A 26,987-nucleotide genomic window follows, 5' to 3' on the forward strand; every position below is an offset into this window, starting at 1 on the left:
TATGTATGCAATATCTATACAGACTTTATTTTATTTGTGCTAAGATATTGCCCGCTTGGTCCATGCAGATATGTTAATGAACAAAATCATGTTACATATAGGATCTACTTCGTCGCTTCTTAAGAGGTCATGCTATATTTGTCAAAATGTGTAGTCTTATTCAAATCCATTATTATGATAACTATTGTATTACATTACAGTGATGCTTAATCGTACATTGTCATTTCATACATTTCGTTTTATAATTTCATAAAAAAAATAAGACAGCAAGAAAATTAATGCCTAAATTAATTATTAAGTACACAAATATTTTACAGACCTTAAACGCCTAGAAGCAAAAGCCACACAAGGAGTCTCAGCGCGCCTCCAATATTTGGGGGCGCATTACATATAAAGTCATACATCAATTTAATTCTAACTAAAAAGGAGAAAAGAAAAAATTGTGAATAACCAATTATAAACCATATGCCGAACAGTTATTATTAAAGATTTCATGTTTGATACATAAATCATTGTCCCATTGCTATATGAAGATGTTTGTGTTGAATTAACATACTCTATATTATATAGAAAATAGTTCAGGTGATCCCTTCGTCTGTATACAACTCCATTCAGGAATTTATCAGGAGAGGAATTATGCATGAAAGTAAATGTTTAACTCTTCATGTATTGTTGTAATAGTTTTCCGACGTGTGTATTAAAAATAAATGACACACGATTCAATATACACATCGAAAATTTTCCCGGCTACACAAGTGTGGTGAAAATTTCGTTAGACAAACAGTACAATTAAACACTTAAAGTTTGTTATAGGGACTTCTGTGACGGATTCAGACTTCCTTTTCCTAGGGAGGAGTGGTGGACGCTCAAGACAACCTGTGCGCCTGTCATTCAAGCATACAAAATACAATTGTTATAATTTCGCTGATTCTGTCAATCATATTCATTCAGCCCGCAATGGCGAACAAGGTCAAAAAAGCATATAAACTCGTTTTTCTTAGTATATTAGTGCTATTGTATAAACATCCTTCCTTTCATAGTTGTATTCCATGAAAGTAACAAGTAATGTTTATCGATGTTGAATATTAATATCGCTTGACATAACAAAATGATACGTGGTAATAACACGGTCTTCCGGTGACGTGTCCTTGTACGACGCATGCATTTACGAAACGATATAAAGAACTTACAGGAGCAAAACGCCGTGAGCTGACGCGGCAAAAGAAAATCACTAGCTTATGTTCAAGAAATATATGCGTTCATCTGCCAATTGCATGGACAAATAATCGGAATTTGCAAAGCGGTAATACAAATGCGAGATAAATATTTACTTGGCGTCAAATGGGAACTTTCAACCACCTAATGCCCTCAATGCCCCGCCGGTAATGCGCACTTTAAAGCGTAGCGATGCGATTTGGGATCCACTGGAAGCACACCGCCCACTGCCCACCCCTCTTCTTAAGCGATGTCTGTAGGCATTGGTCTTGAATGGCAATACTAATCAGACAATGGGCACCATAAATTATAGTTGTAGGAAATATTTTGTTGTTAAAATGTAAAACGTTAGGCATATACGGTACATAGGCTTTGAGGGGAGCCGGGGGTGGGGTGGTGGCAGCAAAGTTCTCCCTGTGTGAACGAAAAGAACGCATATTTTTAACGTGTTTCTTAGTAGAAAAGATTGTTTATTTGTTTGAATATAATGCGTGCATTTTGTATCGATTTTTTTAAATTATAATTTTACCAAACTATGAAATGTCCTTTTTAACAAATTTTCGACTCTTTTATTTTATTTATTGCATATTAGTTAGTAAAAAAAACATTTTATGAGTTAAGAATAATTTAAAATGCGTGTTTTATGAAGTAAAATGAACACACCTTTTCCCTTCCCTATGGACTTATGCGACGAAAATTCAACGGATTACCACTGACCAATTACTTTTTGGAATTGGATAAAGTACTTAAAAACTTCTATGTCAGCAATATACGTATTTTCCAAATTTCCAAATAACTAAGCAATTGCATTATTTCATTATTTTCATAAGTAATTATCCATAAACGAGACGATGTTTCTCTTATCTCTTAGTAATGAGTGCCATTTCGCTTTTTAAGAGTAATAAATATGAAAAGTTACAAGTTGCAACTTATACATTATGACATTTTTGTGATTTTGTAGCGTACCCTTGTAAGTGTCACGTAAAAAAGGAACAGATATTGATTATAGCCTGCTTGTTCTTGTTAACATTGTCTCTAAATGGTTATCAATTGCTTATAATCCCACCAAACAATGGACTCTTTCTGGTTATGTTGTATACAGTTTCATGCACCGTACGAATTCAGTTGCCCGTAATATGTGCATGTTGTATTTCACCCCGCACATATGTGTTATGTGTTTAAAAACACTACATATTTTGAAAAAATCCTAGTGTAGTGGAAGCTAATAAGTTAGTGCTTTTTTGTAACGTACAGTGCAGCGCAATCTAAGTGTTGTTTATTTGATCAGTGGTTTATATTAAAGAAAAAAAGTACGTGTTTCCAGCTAAAGCCGCCGTTGAAGCCGTCAGAGACTAACCGTCTACAATGTCGACATGTTGATTGTTTGAATCGGATGAAGGGGTTTATTTCATATACTAGGCTCAAGCAAATATCACAAGTACCTTGTTCAGCTAATGGACATAATAATACTTAGCTTCACTTAGATGATATTGGCTTACAACGATTGTTCGATTAAGGGACAAACCGCAGGAAATATTTCGTTTATTAGAATTGGAGATAATTCGTGACATTTACAGATACAGTTAGGGTTTGTAATTGATCTTGATAGCATCTACATGTAATCTTCTGATGGAAACTATACGGTTATTTCGAACATGACATTTAGCAGAATGGAAAATTAAGCGATAACCATCGCATCAAAGACTTCAACTCGATCAGTGTGTGACCGACCTATATTGAACGCATACCAAGTTAGTAATACAACTTCCATAAATAAAACGCTTCGGGTTTTTATAAAAGGACACTTTCACGGCAGAATATATGCCGAAAACAGAAAAGGAAGGACAGTGGTGATAATACAACATCCCAAAAATCTGGATGCTGAATCAGGACTTTTGTTGAAAGTCACATATTTTTTTGCGTGTTTTTCGTTAGTGTAGTGTAAGCCATAAACGAAACATCGTAATCATGTTTCTATTCGACGTCGCAAACGCGTTGGTTGTTCGTCTCGTGCTCCTCGTGCATGCGGTTCTTGTGATTTGGCTCGCTGAAAGCGTCACCCACAATAGCACCTACTGGCTGCTGACAATAGCCATCGTGGGGATGGTCATAGAGGCCGCCGTAACCATTTGCAAAAACCGGGCGCAGGAATGGAAGTGGTAAGCATCATGTTTTTTTGTGTGGATATCTTCACCATTTTATATAGCTCAGTCTACCGAAAGTAATTTGTATATTTGCATAGTGTTTGAGGTTTGTTTTGCTTGAATAACTATAAATGTGTTAAGATGATTTTTGCTGTTTTTTTGTGTAAATTAGCGGAAAAAGCCGTTTTCACTGAATTTTAAATAACAACTATAAAGGTAATTGCAAATGCTCATGTTTGAAAGTGCTCGGAGAAAATAAAATATATGAGTCGCGTCGTGCGGAAATGGGTCTTTTTACATATGCGGTTAGCTTAGCTCCAGAACAGTCTGCGCACAGTCGCAGGCTTGTCATAAGCTGCAATGTCTGCTATAAAGTCATTCAAAGTTTCGTGGTCTCATTAGCGGGGACATGACATTGTGTACTTCTTTGACTCAATAGTGTAGCTCTTGCTTAGATTGCTCGGATGCGCAGACTGGTCGGGCGATACGCTGGTCACATGTGGCATTAGACCCATTTTCACATTACGCGGCTCATTTTATACCGAACTCGATTTTCTGCAGAAGCATCATAAGGCATTATATGGTCAGAAACTATAAGTACGCGATTAGATATTACCAATTCATTATATCTGTTAAGATTTCAATGATTTTAGCGTCTATCAGAAACGACAGTTTGGAAAATCGTAAATGTTTTAAAGGGCCTTTTCACAGAATTTGGCATGTATTGAAGTTTGTCATTAAATGCTTTATATTGATAAATGGATTAAAAAGGCTCCAGTAAAAAAAAAAATACAATAAAAAAAAAGAAAAAAAAAAGTAACCCTCAACTGGGCTCGAACCACTGACCCCTGGAGTTTTGGAGTAAAAGTCTGCCGCATATACCACTCGGCCAGCCGTGCCGTGCTCATACAATGAGCGCACATATATTCGTTGCAACGCTTAATAATTTTCAGGGGTTTAAATCTTTCAAAGATGCCTATAATGGATATTTTATAGCATGGTTAATGTTCAGTAGTACCTTTTCCTCACAAATATCATTACTAAAACGAAAATTTGCGAAACAATTTTTTTTAATTTTGTCAATTTACCAATACGTGAAAAGGCCCCTTTAAAACGTTTCAGGAATGAGGCTTGAATGATTATAAAACGATCGACATATTTTTTACAAGGGTACAAAAGTAACATAATCACCAATCACGTAAACTAATGTAAGGTAGCTTCTGTTAACCACCATTAAGCGACTATGATTTTTTTTCTGAACAAAAATAGATAGGACACAAACAATTATCCTATTTTGTTTTCTTTGTTGTTATTTTTTTGTAAATGGTAAACATTTGTTTATGCATACATGTAATGTTCAAAATGTGTCTCATATTAATGTCAATATTTGACGAAGATGAAATACAACCCGTTGATAACACTTTTTATTATATACATTTCTATAACTTCCCTAGCAATATCCGGCGCATACAATTGCTTACTCAAACATAGTTATCAAGAACTCTTCTCTGTTATACGACAACGCACTAAAGTCGGGATGATACAAAGGAAGGTGTCAAGTGCTGGTCGACTTTATTAACGCAATTGTTCAAGTCACACTGGTTTTGGGTACACTTCAGGTGATTACGTTCAATTTTAAAAAATATTGAACTAATTCACAATTTTTGTAACCGAAACCATTAAGGGTTTAGTTGTAAAATGAGATCAAAACAAATACACCGATCTTCAAACGACTTTCAGTTTAGAATGAACCCTTACACGTTTTCCACTGCATTATGTATTTGAAAGCGTAGATGTTGCCAGCTTATATCTTCACAGAACACTAAATTACCAATGCAAAGTCCGATAGACATGAATGTATAATTACCATGAAGTTAATTAAATTATAGAATGAGTTCACTGCATTGCGTATTTATGTTTTGCGCGTAAACAGGAAAAATGTCAATGCAGTCATTTTTGTCATAAATAAGATAACACCGCTGATGATAATTGTATGAGACGCGTTCTGAGAAAACTGGGCTTTTTGCATGTGCGTAAAGTCTCGTCCCAGATTAGCCAGGGACGACACTTTCCGCCTTAACTGGATTTTCGTGTAGAAGAGACTTCCTTTAAACGAAAAAAAACACACAAAAGCGGAAAGTGTCGTCCCTGATTAGCCTGTGCGGACTGCACAGGCTAATCTGGGACGACACTTTACGCACATGCATAAAGCCCAGTTTTCTCAGAACGCGTCTCGTATGACTTAAATGCAATTATAAACAGTTAACCTCAATAATAAAAACGCTCAAATGAGATTTCTTTGTTTGGCACACAGGTTCTGTCCGTGCTTCTTGTCCTACCTGTGCAGCACAATCCCGGGCATCTGGGTGCTTGAACTGAACCGGATGGAGGCGCTCTCAGATAATACAGACTCCAATAACGCCACATCCATCCGCGCACAGGCCCTCGACGACATTCAAGGGGTACTCTCGGTTTAATATGTAGACCATAAACCAGCGTGTCAAACTTGTAGCTTGTTGCATTTGGGAAAGAAGTTAAGTTACGCTGCAAAATCCTGTTAAAACAGACTAATTAATATTCGAGAAATCGGGGCCTGGTAATTAACCACGTTAACATTGACTTATTTCAATGTGGGCACTGTTAATACTACATTATTCTAGAAAATAATGGCGGCATGCTAAACACCAGCTCGTACAACACGTGCAACACATGTATGCCAGACGTATCACATCACACTTAGACGAACGTTTAGTCTGCCATCGAAATCACCTGCTCCAAAATATTATTATAAATTATTGTAAAGACACGGCCCGCAAACCTGGGGATCCTATTGGAATGTGAAGGGATCCTTATTCCGGAATGAATGAACATTCCACCGGTTTTCATAAGATAGAATTGGTTCTCGGTGAGAGAAATGTGTCACCCAGTCTTCAGAGCAATCAATTAACCTGCAGGTTACTGAGAAACAACAAACGAATAGTCATTAATTACATGTTTATATTACATGTATATATTATAAACTGGTATGACATACAATTATAGTACCGGTAAATATTCTACATTGCGTCACTCTGTGACCTTTTATTTTAGAGTGATGCTGTGAGTATAATAAAAAAATAATTATTATTAATGAAACTGTGGATCAATTTCAATTGAATTACTATTAAATATTTAACAATGATTTGTAGGTTCATATATTCAAGTTTTGGCGAAATCCGCTGATAAATAATTGCGAAATAATGAAAAATGTTAGTGTTGCGTTAAAAGTGCGGTTGAGTGTAGAAAATATGTGAACATTTTTGTTCTTTTTTTCAGATTCACTTTCCAATCGAGATGGAGACCAACACATGGGTGATGATCACGGAGCAGCTCTTCCTATACCTTATCATCCTGGCTCGTTGGATCCTGCCAAGGGGCGAGATCTCGCGAGATGAACTGTCGCAGCTGCTCTTCGTCTTCATTGGGATAGCCGGAGACATCTCCGAGTTGTTCGCCCTGTTCGAAGAGAGAAAGGTCCTTGAAAGCCCTAACATTATGTACGCCATACTGTGTATCTGGACCTTCAGCTTAGTCCAGTTCACGTTTGTGTTGACGTCAACACACAATCCCATCAAGTCGTCTGCTGGACCAACATTTACGGCTGGAAATGAGGAACTAGTTCAGGATGAGGCCCCAGGGCAGAGAAGCTTTTTGGCGGAAATGTTTCAAACGGAAGTGTGGAGCATATGCGTCAACTTTCTGTTCCAAGACGGCCCCTTCCTGGCTATCCGGCTCTACATAATGGTAGGCATGAAGCTTCTCACATACAGCATCATATTCTTCACTGCGAAGAACGCGCTGCTCACCATGCTGCTATTCTACCGCGTCATTGTCGTCTGCTGCGAGCGGAAACGGAAAGTCGCGAGCGTAAGTGAAATGTCTCCTGATGATTCGAAGCACAGCCTTCAGATGGTGGAGGAACCTCCTTCTCCGAAAGGCGAAGAGGTATACGCAGGGGAGGTCGCTTAAGTTAACGTTAAACTAACAAGGACTTTTTAAATGACTCAAGATCATTACTATTGTTACCCTTTGTTGTTTGTAAGTACATGTACGTTTATTAGTCAGACGTTACCATAATTATGTTCGCATGATATCATCGGTCTAGATCGATCAGATAATCTCCTGTCCGATGGTTGAAGGTTGATATTTCAAGAAATACCGTTCCACCGATTTGTTGATCAGATCACTTTCTGTCCGATGATGGACGGTTGATACTTCAAGAAAGACTGTTCCTCCGATTTCTGTATCCATAAGTGTGCAACCACACATGACTACCGGTAGTTTTTTTTTCCCAAACGAATGTGAGAATACGGGAATTTTCCAGATTGAAACAAAAAAAAACGTTAATTGTATTTCGATGAAACGCCGCGCAAATATGTAGTAAACACCGAGTTTTTAGTATGTATGTGTTGTTTAAAAAATAAATATATTTTAGTGTTGCTTGAACTGGTCGTTATGACAGACTATATTGATATACTAATGGTATGTGAGTATTGTATGAAGAGCAGGATGAGCATGCTCGATCGGCACGAAATATTTGAGCTTCTCTGTTCCTTAGCCTCGCATGCTACAATTCTACTCATTACATAACTCACAAAATTCATTTTATAATTATATTATATCTTATGTCCCGTTTTAAAAACAAAAATAACAAAGCATCGAGATTTTACTAAATAATAATGTTTAAAAAAAAATTCTCTTTTTTGCTGATGTTGTTGTTAACATCCATGTAAATCGTTTGTTTGTATTTACCTGCACCCTTGCTTATTTATAGTTATATTGTGTTTCGATCTTCGTATCTTGTATATGGAGGAATAAAAGTAAAAGCAAGTGTTCGTGCATTTCATACTTTTTTACCTTGTGCGTGTCAAAACAATATTGTTTTCTCATGTTTTAGTACTGTAATAATGTATGAATTTATCTTCTTCGATTCACATGTTGTGTAACGTCTAACTGTTAACTTGTAATTAATCTCACTGTTTTATTTGTGTGTGAACATGTCGTGAAAATAAAAGCGGAAGCCGACAGGAAGTGTCATTTTCGTTTGAAGGTGTTTTCGTAGTTATTCATTCTGTTCGGTAATATGTTATGTTTACAGTAAGTGTTATAATGCTTTATGATAACATTAATAGGAAAATTCTATATACATATTTTATCGATTTTGCATATAAAAATGGTAAGAATATATACGACCCATTTATAAGAGTAAGTGTTAAAATGGCTCTTAAAAGCAAGAGCATCTCAATAATGGTTCGAATATGTTTGACGCATTTGAAAAAATAAATAAATCCTTAATACTTATCATGCAAAACAAATCGTATATTCGTCTTCATGGTCTTGCTACTTTATATGCTGAATGTCAACGTATGTTTTAAAATGAATTTCATACTGAAGACTAATGTTTTTTCTAGTAAGAAGGAAAAACACTTAAATTCCCCAATGAGATGTTCGATTTCAAATTTGAAAAGTATTCACTTTGCTGTATTATGTGTGAAAATCATTTATTTAAAAAATAGTTTATTTGAATATGGCACAATTTAAAAAAATCTGAACGGTAGAAAATTAAAACAATACAACCCGAACCTTTTAGGACAATTTGCATCTTTTCCCCATAAAAACCTGACCGATTTATGATAGTTATATAATAACGGTATGTTTCATACGTTTGTGCATCACATCACGAAGCGTATATAGATCTAGAGTATATACGCTCTAGAGTCCGTGATCATCTTAAAGGGATCTTTTCACGCTTTGGTAAATTGACAAAATTGAAAAAAGTTGTTTCAGATTCGCAAATTTTCGTTTTAGTTATGATATTTGTGAGGAAACAGTAATACTGAACATTTACCATGGTCTAATATAGCCATTATATGCATCTTTTGACGATTTTAAAACCTAAAAATTATAAAGCGTTGCAACGCGAAACGATTTAATAATTTGGAGAGTTCTGTTTTTGTCGTTAAATTTTGTGAAACTACGAAGATTGCTTATATAAGGTATAAAATACGTCGAGTATGTGTACTAGGCGGAATAGCTCAGTAGGCTAAAGCGTTTTTACTTCAGGACTCTGGCAGGACTCCAGGGGTCACTGGTTCGAAACCTGCTCCGGGCAATGTTCTTTTCCTTTTTTTAATTTTATTCTTGATTTTTTACTGGAGCTTTTACGATCCAATGTTTACATTTATCAATATAAAGCATTTAATGAATAAGTTAAAAAATGCCAAAATCTGTGAAAAGGCCCCTTTAAAGTCGCAACTGCATCCTGGTTATGACATATTGATTGTCCAAACCTGGGTAGCCTTGCAAGTTAATCTAAAACTTGTGTGCGGTAAAACAAAACATAGTTTTTCTATTTTAAGATCAAATATATATCACAGGGAATTTATTTGTTCAAACTGCGTATTGTCCTTCTTCCCTTAAATATTTTTTGTAATGAATTATGACAAACGAGTGGTATTTCTCTGGTTTTCTAATGGATGATAACACCACTTGTTTTCATTATTTTTTTATTGATTCCCCTTGGCACGCTTCATTTACCATCATTATGCAAATATAATAATTGTATTGAGTTATGTTTAAATATACCAAAACAAGTCCTGTTTAATTAATATTTATGTTCATGGGAGTTAATTTTTGATAATCGATCGGCTATGAAAAATGAGAGAAAAAGATGTAGGGTTGACAACTTGGAATGTCTGGGAATTCTTCATTGCATTAAATTTATTCGTTAAATTGTTCTAACTTTGATTTTGGATGCAGAATAAAATGCCTACAGGAAATATGCAAAGAAAGAACAGAAAATCAAAATGTCGTATAACAGTTCTAAAACCTTAATGACACGTTATACGCTTAGCGTTTTCTTTTGCATGCAATTAAGAAGCGCAATCGAATGAACGCGTTAGTTGTGATGTAAGGGTGGCTATTTGACTCATAGTAGAATAAGATCATTTTATTAAGTGGAATAAAATATGCCAGTATAATTGCACGCACTTAAAAAAATAAGAATACACATTTTACAAATGATGTAAATGTACACAAAAGCGTTCTTTGTTTTATGTTCATACAAAAGGAAAGATGACATCATTATCTGTATCAGTTAACATAGGCAATTGAACATGAACCGTAGTTTACGTACGCAGCACTCAAATTAATAGAGCATGCTTAAAACAAGATGGATTATTAAATGGTCTTAAATGTTGCATGTGCAAATAAGAAAATATTGAAACGCTTAAATGCTTTATTTATAATAAGAAGTTTTTATCCACCTTTTCCTCAATGTATAATTGGATTTGAACGTTTAATTTTTCATCAATATAACCAACGAATCTTCAGGCGTTGCTATCCGCGTCACTAACGGTGAAAGAAGAACCGGAAGTGTTACTGTCTGTACCTTCACTGAATACAGAGTAAATGTCCGGACTTGGTTCCGGGACATATAAATCGTGTTCGATATTATGCACCGGCAGATCGCTTCTAGTTGAAAACTTCGATATTCCTTTGCTAATGTTGTGTTCTATCTCTAGTGACGACAAAGAGTCACATTCCTCATTATTGTGACTTATATTGCTGTCATGGTCACTTGCAAGATCTTCCTCCTCCTCATCAGCGTCGTTACTGTTCAGTATGTGGTTTTTAGACAAAGATGACCGCCATAATTTGTCATCAAGCGCTTGTAGATCGGTAACGTCCGATATGGCATCCGCTTCTTCAGAGTGTGCAGACGTCTTAATTATGTTTTCATATTTAGAACACTTTTCTCTCCTTTCATCCAGATCCCCAAACTGTTTGAGCAAATCTTTCTCCCACAGTAACCTACTTTCACGTCGGAGATTGGTCAAGAAACTCCGTCTGTATTGCTGAGGCTTATGGACTTCCGTTGGCTTGGCAGGCTGCGACGTCAGGGCAATTGCCGCTTTGATGATTTCAAGACGTTTTTCTTCAATCTGCAGAACTGGGTCTTCGGTATCCGAGTCGTCCCAAAGGGATGACGGGCTTTCCGACTCCTTCGCCGGTTTCACATTTTTGCCATTCGACTTTTTCATAATTTGGTTATTACCATCGCCTTGCTGACGAAGAAGGTCGAGGAAACTGTCTGTTTTGTCAGCATTCTCCTCTGACATTGCTGACGAAACAAGAGCCATTGAATGAATGTTGGGAAGCCGCATGTTGAAACCCTTTTTAGTACCGGGAATGGAAGCCAGTTTTCGCCAGTTTGAACCCATGAACGAACCGGGTAATTTCGGTAGATAGTCCTTTATCTTATTCGATTGTTCTTTGAGTGGGATGTATTCGTTAAAATAAACGTCGCAAATTTCTTGCTGCAATTTACTCAGGCGTTTGTTGCACGTGATGTCGAATTTGCACTTCCGGTCTTCCAATGACTTGCTGAAGACTGCGTTTTTATGGTGCGCGCGAAGCATACGATCACTTCCGAGCATGGAGTCAGTTTTGCGGAGTTTCCCAGAGTAAAGCGACATGTCAGTTCCATGAGTATCCCTTACGAATACTAGTACAATGCACACGTAGCACTAAAATGTAAATATTGGATATTTTCAAACTGAAATTCGACAGAATCTTTCGTGTTGCTCACACATACCGTATCTGTATTTCCCAGATACAAATTTAAGGCGCTTGTTATGTCAGCACTTGATGTTTTGATATTTTGTAGTTGCGATAAATGTTCCTTTTATTTCGATGTTTTTCCCAACAAAACCGGTGTTGAAGAGGGAACTACAATTAAGTTTATTCCACACACCGACCGTTCTAATTTAACAATATATTCATACAAATTAAGATCATCACTATCCATGTAAAACGCGATTTTGGCTGTGTTTTTTTTTGCTTAATGGGAATTTAAGAATATAAAACGAATAAATAAATTGATACAAGTTGCAAAGGATGATAAATACGGTCTAGCCCAACGACGGAAATCAGAAAATAATATGAACTCGCCATCATTCTTACTCAGGAATCTAATTGTTTGCTAACGATTAATCTGTCAGACACGAAATAAATGATATTTGAATACGATGTCACATAAGTGCATTTTATTAACAATGAAAGTCGCCCTTCGCAATTTAGAAAGATTTGCTCAGCGCAAAGATAAATTACTCGCATCTTGAGATAAACCTACTGAAAACATTAAATATGGATGACATATACTGCAACATGCATCTGATCGTAGAAACAGATTATATGGCTTTAATGATATAATATCTTAAAGAAGATTTATCAATTGTTGCCAAAACCTCATCGTTAAAATGCAAAAATATACGGTAAAACGTCGAAGCGATAAGAAACAAGACGTACAAATGATCGAACGAAAGTTTCATTGATTGATTGATTAATTAATTTATTTATCTATTTTTTATTTGTTTATTAGTTTATTTGTTTATTTGTTTATTTGTTTATTTATCTATTTGTTTATTTATGTATTTTAATTAATTAATTAATTAATTCACTCACTCATGCACTGACTCATTCATTCGTTCGTTCGTTCGTTCGCTCGTTCGCTCGCTCCCTCCCTCCCTCCCTCCCTCCCTCCCTCCCTCCCTCCCTCCCTCCCTCCCTCCCTCCCTCCCTCCCTCCCTCCCTCCCTCCCTCCCTCCCTCCCTCCCTCCCTCCCTCCCTCCCTCCCTCCCTCCCTCCCTCCCTCCCTCCCTCCCTCCCTCCCTCCCTCCCTCCCTCCCTCCCTCCCTCCCTCCCTCCCTCCCTCCCTCACTCACTCACTCACTCTCTCTCTCTCTCTCTCCTCTCTCTCTCTCCTCACTCACTCACTCACTCACTCACTCACTCACTCACTCACTCATTCATTCATTCATTCATTCATTCATTCATTCATTCATGCACTCACTCACTCACTCACTCACTCATTCATTCATTCATTCATTCATTCATCCAATCATATATTTATTTGTTTATTTATGTATTTTTCAATTACTTAATTAATTAATTAATTCATTCATTCATTTATTCTTTTATTCATTCGTTCATGTATTTATGCATTCATTCATTCTTTTATTCATGCATTCATGTATTAATTAATTAATTAATTAATTAATTAATTATTATTTATTAATTAATTAATTAATTAATTAATTAATTAATTAATTAATTATTAGGATTAATTAAATTAATAATTAATTCAATTAATTACATATAATTATTAATATAATTCATTAATTACTTACAAATTAATTACTTAATTAATTTAATTTATTTATTTATTAATTAATTACTTAATTAATTATTAAATTAATTAAGTAATGTAATTAATTATTTATTCATTAATTACTTCCATTAATTAAGTTACTTACATTAATTACATTACTTAATTACATTAATTCCATTAATTAATTAATTTATTTATTTATTTATTATTAATTTATTTTCTCAATTTAATTAAATTAATTAATTCCATTCAATTATGTATAACCCGACCGACCGACTTACTGACGGACAAATGCGCTGAATGAATGAATTAATTAAGAAGCAAACGAGACGATATTATCATGAATGAAGTTGAGTTTTACGAAAAGCAAACTTAATTTATTTTCATTTTGTATAAATTTATTTCAGTTATGAGAAAATAGCTTGGAACAACATTTTATATATTAACAATCTGCGTTATTTCGTTATTGTTGTTTTAAGTTGTTCACAACCATGACTGTAATAGCCACGAAAATGCCGACATGTTTTTGCCACAAAGGGTATTTGAATTTTGAAGAGAAGTCTATAAATTGAATTTATTATAAATATTTATCTTCTAAGGAAGAATTGATTGATACGGTGGAACATTTCTTTTAAAATTTATAAAACTTTAAGACAAGATAATTCGACAGATTAAACATGACACGTGGCGACTAATTATTATTGTATGTTCTCCTAGAAGAAAACTGAGGACAGTAGACAGTTATAAGTTGTTCACACATCTCGAAAACTGAAATGTGGCCGTACGAGAAGAAAACGGTTTTCGATCGATATGGGCCTAAAACGCTCAATATAACTAACAGTTTGGGGAGTGGGGGTCCTGTGCTCACCAGCAAGGCACAATCACTGGACATGGAGTATTATAAGCGGCTCACGATGTCAGTTTCTGTCGGCGTGGAGCATTTTCCGGTCCATACAATCGACTCAGCCGGACGAATTTTTCGTCAACACGGTGTCACTCCGACCGATGTCACCGGCGACTATCTGGTCGGGAAAGGCACGAGAAGCTACCGGGAGTCAAGGTCTTCGGTCCGGCCTCTTCACAACCGCAATGTGAGTCAGCTCAAGGTGGTACTCAGCATGCCAGACCGTCAGCGCGCCGAGTCCCTTGCCCACATAACGGGGCCTATAGTTGAAAACGAGGTCGCTGAAATTAGGAATGATGAATTTCTAAGGGAACACTTGAAGAAACAAACGTACAATAACGTTAAGTTGCCACTGTTGCGGAGACGACTGTCTTTGGACCGAGCGAAACGTATTGAAACAGTTACTGATATATTAGCATCCAGCAAAGACCGGCGGTTGTCTGTAAAATATGGATCCGACGATGAAAACACGTTATTATTACCATGTATCGGCAAGCAATACAGAAGAGGTTCCAGCGACCATTTTAGAGAAACACTTCCTGAGCGCGTGACATGGGATCCGGCAGTGTCTAGACGTCGAGAAAGCGTCAGTCAAAAAGAAGATGAATCCGACAGTGAAGTGAAAATGAAATACGAGCATGGCATTCGTAAAGGCTTTCGGGGTTCGAGAAGACCGTCCGTGGGAATGCCTCTCCGCAAGGACTCGGTCGGCAGATTCACAGAGTCAATCCGTGACCAGTTACGGGCAGCTTTAATGAGTACAAACACAACTGAAAACCAGGACGAATCAACCCCGAAATTGGTAGTCGCGTCGGATACAGTTACAGAGGCACCCTTCAGAGAGTCCCGCAGCTCAGTCATGGGATACAAACTGCGACATGAATATGGTAAAAACCTTGAGCGGAACTGGTTTAAAAATCAAATGATAAAAAGGCAAATGAAAGGTACTCATGGAAACGGCAGTGCAGGAGACGGCCTTTACGACTTGCGTTTAGATATATTCTACAGCCCTGAACCGCAGTCTGATGATGAGGTAGTAGGCACTGACGACGGTGAGAATGACACGCATATAGAAGACGATGCTAGCATTCGGTGCGGTGCATTCTCAACGGCAACTGCGGAACAGCGGTACAAACAACGTAACACTGTCGGCAAGGGAGCTTCCCTAAGAAAGTCACTGTCTCTTGAAACATGCAGGGAAGAGGATGAACAAGCAGAGGATGACGACTCCTCCGCGTCTGATATTGAAATCGTGCTGAAAGATAACCAACTGATTCAGCGAAAGACCAAACAAAAGATGAAAAAGAAACGCCAGCGACAGTTAGAGCGTTATCGAGCATTTAACTCACCCGAAAAGGAGGCAGTACGCGAGAATTTCGATTACAGTGAACCAGAATTGCCGCTGACAGATCCAGAAATCAGAGCACTCAGACTCAAACTTAAAACTAAAGAAAAAATGAGGAAACTAAGAGGAAAACGCAAATTTCTCCAAATTGCTAACGCCGTTTATGCATTCGTTATCTTTAAACGTGCGTTGCTGACCATTCGAAAGCGAAAGAGACTTGCCATTAAAAAGAGGGCACAAACAAATGCACAAATGGTTGCTAGGAAAATGAAACAGCAGCAAAAACAGTCAGAATTGTCAGAAATAGGAAATGGCGGAGTAGAAACATATCGACCGACACTCAAGGATCAGTTTATGAAGGAAGTCGGACAGAAGCTTATGTTCGATATAGAAAGGTTGCGCATCGACATTATGGATTCAAGTACTGATGGAGAAGAGTCAGATGAGGATGAACATATATCACAGAACCAAGGAAATAGCGAAGAGTATCCTAAACGCGAACATGTCTCCGGGAGTAGCCTGTCGAATAAGCGTACTCCGTCTAAATTTGAAAAGGAAGTGAAGAAAATATCCGTAAATGATTTGGATAATGTCCATAAGAAAACGAAAAGAAAACGATCGCGTAGACACAGAACAAGGAGGCGTCGTCATAGTGTACCTTGTCGGGCTAAACCGACGGAGTTCATCATTGAATTTCCAGATAAATCTCGTCGGCGACGTGAACAGCCCGGCAAGACTAAGGAGGTTCGCAAGAGATCCGTGTCGCCGGTGGCGCCAAGGTGCAGCTGCCAGAAACACAGGCCGGATACTCAGCGTTCTGTCTCGCAAATTAAGATGGCCAGCTGTTCACATCAGCCACCGGCTAGGAGAAAGAAAATGAAGACAGTAACAATTCAGACAGACGGTTTGATGAGAACGCACAGTTTAGGGGATCTAAGAAATAAACGTCCAATTGAACTAGAGACCCTTTTAAAAGATATTGACATACCGGCAAAGGGCATCAGACTCCAAATTTTATCGCGAAAATTCAGACGGCAACGCAGAAAGCGTCAACTCATTCGTCTGTCACCTGTTCGAATGCCGGAGCGGTATGAGCTGCCGCCGGAAGAGAAGAGCCATAACGAGGCAGTCACCACCGGAACTGAGGACACTGAAGAGAGCGACTACGATTTTGTGTACGGCGGACCATTTGTCGGCAGCGGCGTGATGTGGAACCAAAATTCTCAAAACCGGAAACCGACCTGGACTGAGGCGGATGTGGATCGGGAGGTGCAGCGGATCACCCGGATATTTCACGAGATGAAGGAGTGCAGATACCTGCGGCTGAACGGGCTTAATGAGGCAATCATTAACAGATTGGAGACCTTAAAACGGAAAGATTATTAACATTGGCCACTGTCTGGCAAAATAAAATGTAATATATACACAAGTGTATACACTAAGTGCGAGTGCTTTATAAGTTTGCTTTTCACTTTTTCCTGTTGCTAGAGTGATTAATAAATGATTTTTGTATAGGTTCATGCTTTCATTTTATTTAGTTGCGTTTGTATTTTAATCGCGTTTTAGCAGTTTAAACGGCATATAGTTAAGCCTAAGGATGCGTGGTTTTGCATATGCATGAACAAGCAACAATTCAACATTGTTTAAACTGTTGACATTTGTCGTTTTACACATATGACATAGAGAATTTTTATCAGTTGACTTCATTAAATTCCCCCGTTTTTTTTTATAAACGGATGGCGAACATGTTTATGGAATATAATTAATTTAATTGCAAGGAAGAACGTTTTTGTGGGTATTAAGTTATTTCATAAGGCTATTTAAACCTTTCAAATTGCTCACACAATACATGCAAATCCTGTCTCCGTTCAATCATATGGAACATTAGTAAGAACATAACAATCAACGTGTTTTGATTGACAAAGTCTTAGGTTATAGTACATCAAAAAAGTACTGCCTAAATTGCTTGAGGTTGCTTTTTCTAAGGTTATATCAGGGACGTCGGAAGCAAATTGACATTGGGGCGGCAGAGGGGTGGGTATGACATCAAATGGCGCATTCTGGTACCTGACCTTATACACGTCTATTGCAGGCATATTCTGAATTACAAAAGTTGTGACACACAGACAGACGATGGAGTAGTGATCTCTATATGTCGCAGTTTGTACTTTTTAGCCGGCGACACCACAATTGCGATCATGTGGGTTGAACGAACGTTTTTTCGGGATTTTTTTCCCGGAATTCCGTTTTGGAAATTCGTTGGTTGGTTTGGATTAGACATATTGAAATGACACAAAAAGTGGTAAAAAACATTAAAAACTTTTTTAGAATTATCGATTGACTATGAGTTATTACAATCAATTAAGGTAAATTGAGGTATCTTTAATTTTGTGAAAATTAAGGACTATTGGATATCGGCACATTTGTTTTATGTCATACTTTCCTTTATATTAATAAAACGAAGCAAAGGCTTACATCATACAGACAATTAAAGATTCCAAGGGTTAATTACGCAAGAATAAAGACAAGACAAGACAAGACAAATATTTATTCAGACTTGCACAGTGTACATCGTCTAAACACTAGATATTTCACATACAATTATGTCACAGAGATAAGCATAGTAATAATATAAACATAAGGAGCATCGTATACGTTTAGGAAAAGTTACAGAGATAAACATAGTAGTAACAATAACATAATCAGCATCGTATACGGTTACGAAAAGGCAAGGTAATATATGGAGGATTGCTATATAAATTGATTAACAGCATTAGTAATATTATTTCTTAAAATCAGAGCTTCTTTTACAAATTTGGCTAACTTAATAAGTTCAAATTTATTCGTTGTATTCAGCAACTGGTGGAATTTGTAAACAGAAGGCCTATTGTAATAACATTTCTTTAAATAGTTTTTTTCTAATATCAACGTATAATGGACATTTACAGACAAAATGGTACTCATCTTCAATATCTAATTCGTTACAACAAAGGCAAAAACGTTCATTTCGTGGTATATTTTGACCAGCATATCTTCCAGTTTGAATTCTCAGTGGTAGGCTGGAAGATCGAAGCTTTGCGACATAGTGTCTTAGTGATTTAGGTAATAAATCTAAATAATTTTCGTATACAAATGTTGACTTAAACACACGGTACATATCTAAAACAGAGCTATTTTCAATGGATCGAAACCACTCTTGTTTATAAGTATCAATGACAACAGTTTTAAACTGTGGTATAACTATTTTAACATCGACGGAGCTTGGATTATTAAACACGTATGAAAAACCGTAAGTGTCTAACAATAGTTTAACATTAGATACCCAATTAGAACGACCATTTTGACAATCATTTAATGCTTGTATATAAATCGATTTTAAAATTATGTTATCAGTTTCAATAAGTTTAAACCAATATTTAACCATTTTAACATATCTATGGATAAATAGTGGGTATCTTCCTAACTCGCCATACACTACAGCATTACATACAGTTTGCTTAACGTTTAACAATCTTTTACAAAACTTTAAGTGTATCCTCTCCAATTCCATGGATTTTGCTTTACCCCATATCTCACATGCGTAATTCAGTATGGATCCAACAAAGGCATCGAATAGCTGGAATTGTGTTTTTGGTTTTAAGTCAAACTCTTTACATTTGTTAAATAAAATATTCATAGCTTTAAGTGCTTTTCCACATAAATATTCCTGATTTAAATTAAAATTTCCAGTGTAATTAAAAACAGTTCCCAAATAATTAAAATCATTTACTACTTCTATTTGCTGACCTTCAAATGTCCATGTTTCAGATGGCAATAATCTACCCCGTTTGCGAAACACCATTATTTTAGTTTTATCGGTATTAACCTTTAATCCCCAGCATTTACAATAATTTGAAACAAGATCCAAGTGTTTCTGCACTTCCGCGGGCGATTTACCAATTATAGCCATATCATCTGCGAAAAGTAACAAAATCAATACAATGTCATCAATACTTAGGCCGGAAGAGACGTCATTCTGTAAAAACATTTCTAAGTCTTCTACAAATAAGGAAAACAACAAAGGGGACATAACTTCACCTTGCCGTAATCCTACAGCGTAGTTAAAATAGTCTGAGTATGATGAACAATGTTTAACACATGATTTAACATTTTCATACATACTTTTTATTATTCTAAGCAATTTACCTTCTATGCCGGCCTTGTATATTTTCAGCCATAATGCATTACGGTAAACAGAATCAAAACATTTCATCATGTCAACGTATATTACATAAAGTCTTTTATTTTCATTTATATATTTTTGAACCAGGGACATGAGAATGTATATAGCGTCAATTGTTGAGCGCCCTTTTCTGAATCCGAATTGGGCGTCCGAAAATATTAAAGTTACTACAAAAAGTTTCTAATCTATTGTTAACAACTGAGGTAAATAGCTTAGATAAACAACTTAGAAGAGTAATCCCTCTATAATTGTTCACATCAGATTTATCACCTTTTTTATGTAGAGGGATTATAATACCTTCCGTCCATTTCTCGGGGAAATGACCAGAGTTCAACACAGCATTAAACAAATCACATATATGCAACGCTAAAATATCAATACATTCAATCAAATATTCGTTTAAAATATAGTCACTTCCATATGCTTTGTTGCGTTTCAATCGTTTTACAGACAATTTAATCTCATCAACGGTAAATGGCTGATCTAGTTCGGGGAAACGTGAATTTGGCAAACTGAAATTATGAGTACTACAAAAATGTTCAGCCTCATCATTAACACAATCAAACAAACCATGACTAATATCAGAGAAAAAATGTTGAAAGTCTTCCAAAGGGATATTGTGATTTTTAGTTTGATTATTTGATTTAAAGTATTTCCAAAATTCTTTTGGTCTACGATTTTTTAAACGTTCTATCTCATTGGCCTTATTTCTCAAATAGCATTTTTTCTTTCTATTGATAATTTGTTTGTACTCCTTTTTACATTGCAACAATTGAAGTCTATTGTCTTCCGACTTATTACAGTTAAATTGTTTTAACAGGGAAACATAGTGACCGTGTGCAATTTTACATTCCACATCGAACCAATCAGCATGCCTTACAGCGCTACACTGTTCAAATTTTGATGTATTGGTTATTACATAATCTTTGCAAAATAAAGGATCAGCAACATTACGTATAACATCAGTGAATTTATTTAACGCACTATTTATAGAGTCACAGCTTGTACAATCTAAATCCTCTACAATTGTGTTAAACATAGGTAAGTTGCTAATAATACCCGATCTAAATTGGTTACGCAATGAATCGTTCCATTTAAACTTCGTTTCAGTGTATGACAATTGTTCAACCGTTTTATTGTTACAATACAATGTAAACGATAACGGTGTGTGGTCACTGAATTCATTAAAAAAGTGTACTACAAATTCTTTAATAAGTGCGAAATTTCGTTCATGGCAAACCAAATAATCAATTGTAGATAGACCGTTATGAGAAAAGTATGTAGACTGACTCGTATTACCTATTCTGCCATTGACAACACGATAATTAGAGGATTTACATAGATCAAGCAGTTTAATACCGTGATTATTGTGAGATCTATCAACAGAGGCCCTACCAGAGTACGTATCTGGGTCATAATCAATATCATCTATAAAACTATTTAGAACATCATGGATTACAAAATCAGGTTTGGACCCAATCCTACTATTAAAGTCACCACAAAGTAATACGCGTCCTTTATTTTCATATATAGAAATGTCATTTTCGAGTAATTCAAAAAAATCTACACTTATAACATTGTATGCAGGTGAATTTTCACACCAAACATAACATCCGCAAAGATAAATATCTTCATTCAAACCAAAAAAATGTTGGTCTAATTTTAACCAGATAATTGAATCATGGTGATTTTTTATAATCTCAATACCATCTTTTAAATATTCTTTAAAATATAAAGCTACCCCACCACTACATCTACGTGCGTTCTTGTTCTGGAATTTCCTATAAAAATTATGAGAGATATACCCATTTAAAGAAATGTTACTTGAAGAATTGGTCCAAGTTTCAAACAAAAAACAAATATCATACTTTAACAAATATCAACAAATAAAGGATCGTCAATCTTGCATTGCGACAGACCATTTACATTCCACGACAGGATCGCGAGTTCTCCCCCATCGTGTCCCTATTCCTTGACCGGACGACCGTCAACGTAGAGGGTATCGTAGGCTATCCAGGATCGTTTGCCTTGCCCCCTCGCCTCTTTCATTTTCGGGACCAGCCGTCTGCGCGTCGCTACCACTTCCGGTGGAAACTGCTCAAATACGTTGAAGTTTGAGCCGTTCAGTTCTTTCCACTGCCGCCGAACAGCCTCGCGGTCCTTGAAGAAGGCGAACTTTGCCACAATTGATCGGGTCTTCCCTGGTGTTGGTTGGCCTGGAGAACGGTGCACCCTTTCAAACTGCTTGCGGTCGGCAGCATCCTTCGCGATCTTCAGGGCTTCGTGTATGTGCTTCCGGAGCGTACTTTCCGTCACTTCCGGTGTTTCGCCGGCAACTTCCGGAACACCAGTAAAAATAAGGTTATTTCTCATTGATTGAGATTTTAAATATGTCATGTCGTCTCGGAAGTTGTCGCGCTCCTTCTCCAGGTGCTCCACTCGACTCGTGACATCGGCAACAGCGATGCCCGCGCCCTCTGATGCGTGTTCCAGGCGTTCGACCCCTTTAATACGAGTCTCAAGGGCTAGGCACATGCACTTTATGTCCTTTTCGAAAGTAGTAAAGCGTTCCTCGAGTCTAGTGATACACGATAGCTTTTTTTCCACATTATCTAGCCGACAATTAATAGCATTTAAACAATTCATGATATCTCTAGGGAGATAAAGGGATTATCGCTATAAAAGAGACCGATCAATTAACAACATAATTGACACATACATTACCGCGGGCGGGTGATGACAACCAACAATACACGTGTCATAACCGCGAAAGCGTGATTATCTTGCTTCGTGGTAAAGATATTTTCAAATATGCGGGTATTGAAATGAAAAAAATTAAAGAAGGTCTTTGCCGAAATTTATTTTTTACCGAAAATATTGGGGCGGCGGCTGCCGCCCCTCTGTATACCGGTATATACTAATACAATGCATTTTGAGACATTGTTAACCTATTTACAGTAATGAGGTTATATACGTCCTAGTTCATGGAGCGATTTTTCGGTACATAATTATAGAAACATCATTATCAAAAGTAGAAAAAATGTCATATTATTTGTAGCTTTTTATAATGGCCCCAGGATGCATGCCTAGTTTTCCCTCGGCATTGCCGCATTCCAGATCGCCCTATGATCAGTCCAGCATGGCATCGCTTATCAAGGCCATCAAAGCATAACCTATCCACAAGCGTTTTTAACATTTTGCCGACCTTTATCGTTATTTGATAAAGTTATTTGGAGCATTAAAGCAATACTTTTAATGAACGTTTTTAACATATGAGGCGATGGAATCGCAGATATGTGTAATTCGTTAAGAAGATGAATAGCTGCAGTGCATTTTTTCCCATCAGACAACTAAACCGCAGTATTTTAATGCTTAATTTTCTGACAGTAGTATGATAATAAACCGACGATACAAGTATATAAATGTCACTCAACATAACCCTCATTTAGCATCATTTAGCAAATAGCACACATTTACTAATTATTCTCTTTATAGCATATTATTCCCTGAAATGGGAATTGAAACGAGCAAATTCGTTGAATTGATATCCCCTGCCAAATAAACTTGGTTAATGTTTCGGTGCAAATCGTTTTATATACCTTATAACAAAGATGCTTATATTAATTATGTGTAGAGTAATAATTAATAGGTAATAATTAAGTTTAAGGTTATTGTTTTATGAATTGCAAATCTCCTCATTGATATCTACACACCCATGAAGTTTCATGATGAAATCTTATAGCGTATCTGAGATATAACTACGAAAAGGTACATCGTACAAAACAACAAAAAGCAATAACTTCTAGATAAGAAAGTGAAGCATTATGGTTCTTGTGCCCTGCACTTCTTCCCATTGATTTCTACACGCCCATGAAGTTTCATGTTGAAATGTTGTATCATATCTGAGATGTAGCCCTGAAAAGTTCCATCATAAAAACAAGAACAAAGGAAATAACTCTTATTAAAGAAGCCTGAAGGTGTAAGGTTATGGTTCTTGCACATGACAATTCACATCATTAATATCTATACACCTATGAAGTTTCATGTTCATATCTTTTATTGTTTCTTACATATAGCCCTAAAAATTTGCGACAGACGGACATACTGACGGACGGACAACGCCAATTCTATCCAATTCCATCCACCTTTGGCGGGGGTTAAAAAGATAACAGGTCTAATTACCATAATAAGGTTACTCTCATATCAATATTATACATGTATATGGCGATGTTAAGTATTCTAGATCTTGGTTTGAATGTGATTTGTAGAAAAGTTAAAACATCCAAGACAAGGAATGATGATGTACTCATTATAAAGTCAGTGCTCTCAAAGCTGTGAAATTGGACATTAGAAACAATTTACTTGAAAATGCAACTTGATAATTATCTTAACAAAACCCATCCACTGAAAATGGAACATGTAACAACAATTTTTATACACCAGTTCATTCAATGGTTTGTTGTTATTTTTTAAGGTAAAATCCGGTCACTGTCCATTCATTAAATAACATAGTGTAATCATTTATTGAACATACCAATGTGGTTTTCTTTAACCCTTTACAATGAAAATAGGTTACTAAGATATGGTTACAGAATACAAAATTTATAAGGACACTGAAATCACTAACAATTATTTATTCCCAAACTGCAATCTTAACAAATAAACATACCTTAAAACATATTGACATAAGTGCTTTCTTGTATGTATACCACATGTTCTTGTCCTATTAATGAGAAACAATTGAATCACTACTCTCAGCGGTTCTAACAGAGGAAGTTGAAGAAGACTGGTTGTAAGATATACAGATTTCTGTATATAACAAGTCTTAAAGTATAATAAAGGTGTTACAATAACATACAAATTTACCTAGTTTTACTTAAGCTAATGCATTAAACATGTTCATGTAGACATATGTATTTAATTTTTTCATCATTCACAAGCAAATTATCTTGAGTTATAATAATTTTGTTACAAAAAAAAGATTTATGTTACAATTATACACATCCCTATTAAAGAAATATTTAAAAATAATAATACATTTCTGTACATGGTTGAAATAGCTTTAGTTATCCTGCTCACATTAAAATTATACAATTTTACATAAATTATACAAGCCAATGAAGGACACCATGTAAATAGTATTTTTACTTCTATCCTATGTTGGGTTGTCACATAACATGAACAGACAGCGTTGGATAGCAGGTCCTAAATATTGCCATATACACAGGTTTTGTATACAAACTGAACTGACAGCGTTGGATAGCAGGTCCTAAATATTGCCTTATACACAGGTTTCGTATATATGAGCCTCACTCTTAGAAAGCAGGGCTAAATGCATGTGCGTTAAACCGCTTTCTGCCTAGACTGGATTTTTTGCAAAGAACATACTTACTTTCAACAAAAACTACCAAAAAGCTGAAGTGTTGTCCCTTATAGCCTGTGTAAAGTGCACAGGCTTATCTAGGATGACATTTTTCGGCCATGATTTAAGTGCCCTTTTCCCAGAGTGAGACTCGTATGGAAAATATATTGAGGATATCAACATGAAAGGGTTGGATATAAGACAAGGTGTCCTTTGCAGTAGGTGGTGCAATCAAAAGTTTTGTCTATGCCATGAGTATACAAGTAGTGGCATGCATTTTACTGAATATCTGGTCGATTGTTTGTGAAATGCTATTCCTTCAAACACTATAAGCAGCACAATAATAGAGCTTTTCAAATTACTGATGAATACCAACCAAAGTTGCTTGCTATAATACCGGTACTGATCAGGTTGTAATAATGAGCATGAACAATTGTATTTATTGAGGAACAATGCTTGCATTGATTAATATTGTTTGCTGAAGTTTTCATCAGTCAGTTTTTTTTTATGTACACACAGAAAGATGTCCATTGTGAACACAATTACACAAACTTCTACTGGTGGAAAAATGGGGCACGAGGGAGCTATAATTGAATCTTAGAATATATATAAACCTTGTAGTCAATTTATCTGATTTTCATCAATGTAGTTAGAAGCAAAAAATGGCATATGCCAAAAGATTCATAGACATTTACTTTATATTGGAGTCTTAAACCTTGGTGATTGAAGTTTCTAAATATTTCAATAGGCAGCATAATTCCATTTTATACAGTTTACATGCAAACACACCGGCAGCAAGTGCAAAATAAGGTGTTATACTTCACCCATCATATAAACACCAAGTAACCACAAAATAGAGATTCCATACCACAGATATATTTGACTGGTTATGAGTTAATATACATTGATATCAAAAATATAATATCCCCACGGCAGTTGAAACTGGAAAGTATTCATGACATACAAAAACCTTATACAGACATACAGAAAGTTTGTGAATGCCCAATGACCATTTTGTCAAAACCTCTCAACCAATGCAGGCTAACCATTCTGTTATCCATTATTTTGTCAATGCAAATGGTATGAAACTGCAAGCTCCAGATCTTTGTTTATCAAATCTTTGAAAACATAACAAATAAACCTATGTTAGTTGAAAATCGTACACGTTCTTGCAGTTGTTTATGGACATGACGTCATTTGACTTTAACCAAAACAAGGGCTGTTTGTAAAACATGCATGCCCCCCATATGGGATGTCAGTTGTAGTGGCAGCCATTGTGTGAATATGTTTTTTTTGTCACTGTGACCTAGTGACCTGAAAATTTATAGGGATCATCTGCCCGTCATGATCAATGTACCTATGAAGTTTCATGATCCTAGGTGTAAGCATTCTTGAGTTATCTGGAATAAGCCAGATTTACAACATAGTTAGAGTGAAGTTGAAAACACAAGCCACTGGTCCTACAGACAGGCGGACAAGTGCAATGCTTATTGCTTCCCACTCTGCGGGTACATTACAAGAATCATTTACCTAGTTTTAATTTGTACTTAATGACCGTATTTCAAAGGCAGCGCATTAACAATTT

The 26,987-nt window shown here is 36.2% G+C and overlaps 1 protein-coding gene across 1 annotated transcript; it reads left to right on the plus strand.

The window, feature by feature from the left end:
- The first annotated feature begins 3,183 nt into the window (after positions 1-3,183).
- On the plus strand, positions 3,184-8,250 carry LOC127870004 (transmembrane protein 26-like). The gene is made up of 3 exons (XM_052412666.1): positions 3,184-3,374; positions 5,674-5,821; positions 6,675-8,250. Exons 1-3 carry the CDS (start codon positions 3,184-3,186, stop codon positions 7,365-7,367), a joined length of 1,032 nt encoding a protein of 343 aa, XP_052268626.1. The 3' UTR covers positions 7,368-8,250.
- Positions 8,251-26,987: the final 18,737 nt, after the last annotated feature.

This window comes from Dreissena polymorpha, chromosome 2 (genome assembly GCF_020536995.1).
Source record: "Dreissena polymorpha isolate Duluth1 chromosome 2, UMN_Dpol_1.0, whole genome shotgun sequence".
NCBI lineage: Eukaryota > Metazoa > Mollusca > Bivalvia > Myida > Dreissenidae > Dreissena > Dreissena polymorpha.

Coding starts and splice junctions, on each gene's coding strand:
- LOC127870004 (XM_052412666.1), top strand. CDS start 3,184: ATGTTTCTATTCGACGTCGCAAACGCGTTGGTTGTTCGTCTCGTGCTC. Junction 3,375..5,673: donor CGGGCGCAGGAATGGAAGTG/GTAAGCATCATG, acceptor TTTGGCACACAG/GTTCTGTCCGTGCTTCTTGT. Junction 5,822..6,674: donor CCCTCGACGACATTCAAGGG/GTACTCTCGGTT, acceptor TCTTTTTTTCAG/ATTCACTTTCCAATCGAGAT.